Source organism: Eulemur rufifrons, chromosome 14 (assembly GCF_041146395.1).
Source record: "Eulemur rufifrons isolate Redbay chromosome 14, OSU_ERuf_1, whole genome shotgun sequence".
NCBI lineage: Eukaryota > Metazoa > Chordata > Mammalia > Primates > Lemuridae > Eulemur > Eulemur rufifrons.
The window spans coordinates 10,484,485-10,490,555 of NC_090996.1; the positions used below are offsets into that span (position 1 = coordinate 10,484,485).

The 6,071-nt window shown below is 47.7% G+C and overlaps 1 protein-coding gene across 5 annotated transcripts; it reads right to left on the reverse strand.

The window, feature by feature from the left end:
* Positions 1–8: 8 nt before the first annotated feature.
* Positions 9–3,788, reverse strand: LAMTOR4 (late endosomal/lysosomal adaptor, MAPK and MTOR activator 4). Of its 5 annotated transcripts, none has more exons than XM_069485901.1 (4): positions 3,728–3,788; positions 3,125–3,205; positions 1,019–1,136; positions 9–329 (listed from the first exon to the last, which is right to left on the reverse strand). In XM_069485901.1, the coding sequence occupies exons 1-4, from the start codon at positions 3,728–3,730 to the stop codon at positions 232–234; spliced, it is 300 nt and encodes a 99-aa protein (XP_069342002.1). In that variant the 5' UTR covers positions 3,731–3,788; the 3' UTR covers positions 9–231. The 5 variants fall into 5 exon arrangements, with proteins under 5 accessions (XP_069342002.1, XP_069342000.1, XP_069342005.1 ...); XM_069485899.1 differs by having other exon boundaries at positions 3,125–3,206; positions 3,651–3,730; XM_069485902.1 differs by having other exon boundaries at positions 314–346; positions 3,125–3,206; positions 3,651–3,730.
* Between the last annotated feature and the right edge of the window lie 2,283 nt (positions 3,789–6,071).

Consider the following 6,071-nt stretch of genomic DNA (forward strand, 5'->3'; position numbering starts at 1 on the left):
CCCTGGGCTGGGGAACATCAGACTCAAGTTTATTAGGGAAGTCCCCTTGCCCTCATTCCCTTTGACACAGTACAAAGTCCCCAAGCCTCTGCCCTTCCATGTAGTGGTGGGTGAGCAGAAGGCCTTAGTTCTTGCAGCACGCCAAGAAAGAGGTGGAGGACGGCTGTGCCTTCCTCATCACAGAGGCCCACAGACCCAATCCACTTCTCAGACCCTTGCCCTCTGGCAGGTTCAGACGTCAATGGGCTCCCGGCCTCGGTTCTGCCTCTTCACCACAAACACCCTCTGTCCTGACACGGTCACCAGCAGCGTATGTTCTCCAAAGACCACTAGAGGAGAGACCCACCTTCCCCCACCCCAGGAGAGGGAAGGGAGTACAGAGTTAGCAGGTGCATCAGCCTCCACAAGGTCACACACAAATTGGCTAGGATCAAAAGCCAAAGAAATCTATAGTTCAAGGCTCAGAGATTTGAAGATGAGTGGTCTGTTTCTTTTTTCCTTTTTTTTTTTTTTTTGGAGGGGGAGGAGACAGGGTCTCACTCTGTCGCCCAGGTCTGAGGGCAGTGGCAAGGTCACAATTCACTGCAAACTCAAATCCCTGGGCTCAAGGAATCCTCCTCCCTCAGCCTCCCAAGTAGCTGGGACTGCAGGCATGTGCCACCACACCTGGTTTATTTTTCTAGTTTTTGAAGAGATGGGGTCTCGCTGTGTTGCCCAGGCTGGTCCTGAACTCCTAGCCTCAAGCAATCCTCCTGCCTCACCCTCCCAAAGTGCTGCGATTACAGGTGTGAGCCACGGTGCCCAGCCCGGTGGCCTTTGTTAAATCCCCTCTATTCTCTTGCTTTCTCCAACTCAATTCTGACACAGGGGGAATCCCAAAGAGAAGAAAGAGGCCACACCAGGGACCCCAGGAGGAGATGGTGGAGGGCTGGTAGGAGACAGGTGTTTTTTCCCCAAGAAGAGAAGCCTCTGGAAGCAATCCCCACCACCACCACCACCACCAGGGGCTGGGGCTCACCAGACAGGCGCTTGAAGGGGACGTTCATGCCTTGGTGCAGTCGGAAACCACAGGCTGTGCTGACCAGCTCAGAGATGGCGCTGGCTGCCTGCTCATCATTCTCAAGATCCCCGGATGACTGCACATAGATGGAGGAGGGAAGGTGGCAGGAATTAAGGCACAGAATTGGGAAGGAAATCCAGACACAGTCCCTTTGGCTCTCCCTCTCCACTTTCCAATGAGCCCAGGTTATCCAGTTTTGGAAAAACCAGCCTAAAACCTCCCCATGATGTTGTCAGCTTCCCAGTGCCATCCTGTTTCTCATAATGTTGGGCTTCCCCTGATGAGCTGCCTCTCTTTTTTTTTTTTTCCTCTCGAGACGGAGTCTCACTCTGTCACCCAGGAGTGCAGTTGCCTGATCATAGCTCACTGCAGCCTTGAACTCGTGAGCTCAAGCGAGCCTCCTGCCTCAGCTGTCCAAGTAGCTAGGACTACAGGTACACACCAGCATGCCCAGCTAATTTTTCTTCGAGATGAGGTTTCACTCGGTTGCCCAGGCTAGTCCTGAACTCCTAGCCTCAAGCATTCCTCCTGCCTCAGCCTCCCAAGTTCCTGGGTTTACAGGTGTGAGCCACTGCACCCAGCACGTCCATCTCTTTACTGACTATTCTTTCCTAACCCCTTGAAACTGGATATCTTACTTTGTCTCTACCTATAAGATAAAAACCACATTCTCCAAAATCAATGCCTGCCCACCACTGACTTGTTAAAGGCACCATCTTTTTCTTAGTGTTCCCACTTGCTGCCCTGTCCACAGAATCTGAAACATAAACATCCCCTTTGTCCTTGAACAACTCCTTCTACCTACCGCTTGGGTAAGTGATGAGACAGTGGCCTGGGCTTTTTTCTAGTGACTGTCTCAACTTCCTCTTCCCACCTTCTCGATATGGGCCTCCCAGTAGGTTAAGTTTAGTTTCCTTTGCTCCGTCAGACATTCTACAGTTTCCTCATCTGTAAATTGAGGACAACAGTACCTACCTCACAGGCTTGTTGTGAGGGTTATGTGGGATAGGTAATATTGGAAAGATGCTTGGAACAGCTCTTAGCAATATATATTAACTGCCATTATTCTACATCAAACTCAATGTCTAAAGTCAGGCCATCAGAATTCTCCTTATCCACCCAATCCACTTCCTTTCTTGATTTCCTGTTAAGATACCATCATTCTTTTAGGCCTCTAAGTTCAAAGTCTTACTGGATGGAGACGTATTTCCTCTATCACCTACACCTAGTCAATACCAAGATATACTGATTCCTCCTTTAGAATTTCTTTTCTCCTTGTTTCTACTTACTGCCACCAGCCCAACCTCATACCTAGATTACCCCCTTTCCGATCCATCTTCACACTACTAATAGAACAATCTTGCTCAACCATTTTGTTGGGCCATGCTTCTGTTCAGAAAACCTTCAAAGCTCCTACTACCCTCAAGATTAAGTCCAAATGTGTTAACTTCAAAGCCCTCCACATTGGATCCTTTGCTTACCAAATCATCTTCTTCCCCCAAATCTTTCCAAATCTCTTCATCATAACCCCACCACCAATTCAGGCAAGTTGATGTCACACACCTCCCAGCCCTGAATATACTCCTTTAAGCTCAGCTAAATTCCTACCACCAAGAAAGTTTCCTTGCCATAACATGAAGGTTGACTCTTTTATACTCTGGACTCCTTCAGTAGTCTTTAGCACTTGTGTGTTTTCAACCTTTAACCTAAGCCTTGTCTCTAGCTAGATCAAAAAGCTAGAGAGTTAACACTGTAAAGTACTATGGAACAAGACATAAAAGCCTCTTTAAAACATACCAAATAAAGACATACTTGAGAGAAACTTAGGTTGTATCAGTTATCAACAAACCCGAAACTAGATGCGTGACTTTGGTAAAGTGAGTAAACTTCTTTTACCTCAGAACAGTTAGGAGACTAAGATTCCAGAGATTGCTTAATTACTGAAAGCTTACTGTATGGCAGGTAGGATACCAGGTAGAGGCCCAGAAAAGAAGGGACAATATTATAAGGGGTTACCGGGCCATGTGGACTAAAGGGGACCCCAAGCCCTTTCCCAGAACGCACCGCCAGCACTGCACCTTCGCTCAGCACCAGGTAGCCGAGCTGGTCTGGGATTCGCTCCAGCCCCTGGGTCAGTGCAGAAGTCTAGTGGGTAAAGATGCAAGCAGTGAGAAACATGCTAGAAGGATGGCCCTCGATACCCTTCACCTGCGAACCGTCTCTCTCTTGATGTTGGCCCCCAGGTTTTCTCTCTCCCAAGCGAGGGCCCTTCCAGACCCCCTTCCCTCTACGTGGCCTTCAACGCGGATCTTCCTGAGCCTCCATCCGCCCTGACTGTCGGCCCCCGGGCTCCCTGGCCTTCCACACCCCACCTTCGTTAGACCGGGATCCCTTCGCAGCCCCACTGGCCCCTGCCCGCAGCCCCTCTCTCCGATTCCCCTCGCGCCCCGCGCCTGCCCCGCAGTCTACGCCTCAGTCCAGAACACCCTCCCACAGCTCCCTCTTCAGCTCTCTACGTCGCCACCCCTCCCATTCCATTCCCTCTCAGTCCCGGGGCGGACTGGAGGTAAGGGTGGAGCGCAGGCCCAGGAAGGGGCACCCAGAGACACTGGGGAACAGAGACGCGGAACCCCCGGCGCGTACTCCCGCGCATGCGTTTTCACTTACCATCGCAGGCTTAGGTGCTTGGGGAGCTCCCTACAAGATAGGTAGCTTCCGGCTCCAGGCCCCGGTCACGTGCCTCCACCAGGCGGTCTCCTCCCTTTACTTGCGCCACTGGTGTTTAGCCCCGCCCCTAGCATGCGGATTGGACTGTGGCTACTCCCTGAGACTTAATCAGCCAGTGCGGAGCGCCGCTTCCCGGAGACGCGCGCTGATTGGTCGTATGCCCTCCTTAACTCCCATCTCCCCGCCCCTCAGCTCCGGAACGCGGGGGGGAGCGGAGAATGGCGGCGGTGGGCGTTGGAGTGTACGCTTGCGTGCTTGCGGTACCCGGGGTTCTACTTAGATCGACACTGCTCTCCTCCAGCGTGACCAGAAGCGAGTCCATTGTGGGTTTCAGACTTCACCCTAAAACGAAGGAATGAAAGGAAATAAGGTGCAAGTCATGTGAAAAGCTATTCAAATGCCACTTTTATGCTTACCCAAGGTAGCTCTTTGATGAAGACAGGGATTTGTTCCCAAAGTGGGTTTTCCACGGATTCAGTGAGGAACGATGTGATGGTGAATTGAGTCCCCGGTTAGTCAAGGCGGCTGCAATACTCAATCTTCTGTGCCAGGAAAAATTGGAAACGGCACCTTGGACTCACTTTTATATATGTGAACATCACAAAATATGTGTAAACATAGGAAAATTTTCTTTGAATTAGTATTACAAGTTTAGAATTTAATAGTTTCTAGACTTGCAATATTACTGTGGCCAAGGCAGTGTTGGTGAGGTAAAATGAACAGACGGCCAAGGCGGGAGAATCGCTTTAGGCCAGAAGTTCAACCAGCCTGGGCAAAAAATAATGAGAGTAATAATTAGCTAGGCATGGTGGCCAGGGGCCAGTAGTCCCAGCTAATCCGGAGGCTGAAATGGGGGGATCCTTTGAGCCCAGTCTTGGTGACAGAGTGAAACCCTACCCCCTCCTTGCCCCAATAATATTTAAAAAAAAAAATGATTCTAGAAATAGAATAAGTACTTGTTGGTAAAGATGTGGAGAAATTGGACTTGAATACAATGCTGGTTAGGAATGCAAAGTGCTGTAATCAGTTGCTCAACAAGCTAAACGTAGAGTTAGCACATGACCAAGCAACTCCACTCTTAAGGAATACACACCCAAGAGAACTGAAAACATGTCCACACAAAAACTTGTATGTGAATGTTCCTAGCAGCGTTGTAATAGCCAGAAAGTGGAACTAACCCAAATATCTATTATCTGACATGAATGGATAAATAAAATTTCATATATCCATACAATGGACTATTATTCAGCTATAAAAAACATGGTGCAACATGGATGAACCTTGAAAACATTATGCTAAGTGAAAGAAGCCAGACACACAGGGCCACATATTGTATAGTTCTATTGATAGGAAATGCCTGGAATCCATAGAGACAGAAAAAAAGGTTAGTGGATGCTAAGTGCTTGGGAGTAGGGGAGGAAGAAATGGAGAAGGGATTGCAAATAAGTACAGAATTTTTTTCTAGGGGGTAATGAAAATGTTCTGGAATTAGTTGTAATGGTTGCACAACCTTGTAAATGTACTAAAAAGCCCACCGAGTTGTTTTTAATTGTACAATTTGAAATGATGAATTTTGTTACATGAATTATATTTCAGTTTTTTTAAAGTACTGTTGTTTGAGGAGAACCAGCTAATTAGAGAAGGTGGATGCCTTTTTAAAAATGAGATATATTTAGAATATAAAATTTAAATTGGAGGAGGATGTAGAGAGAGAAAACTCTGTGCAGATGTTTAATCTACAGTCTTCCCTGGCCTTAGATATTGATGACACTTTGTAGTATCATTTGCATTGCACTTACTGTTTACAGTGTTTCCATGCATACCTTCATCTAACCTGCTCATTAACAACCCTGTGATAGTATCCTTTTAACCACCCTGTAATAGTATCCCAATTTTACAGATGAGAAAGTGCAGAGAGGTTGAGTCTTGCTTCCCAGCACACGGCTGGCAAGTGGCAGAGCCAGATTCTAGTCTGTTTTCTTTTTAAAATCATATTCCTTTATTCTTTTTCTTTTTTCTTTCTTTCTTTCTTTCTTTCTTTTTTTTTTTTTTTTGAGAGACGGGGTCTCGCTCTGTTACTCAGGCTGGAGTGCAGTGCCTGGATCATAGCTTACTACTGCAACCTCCCACTCCTGGGCTCCAGTGATCCTCCCACCTCAGTTTCTGGAGTAGCTGGGACTGCAGGAATGCACCACCACACCCTCTAGTCTGTTTTCTGACACTGAGGCTGATGCTTTTTCCATTGCTCTATGGGCCAACTATGTTTAATTTTTTTTTAACGCTA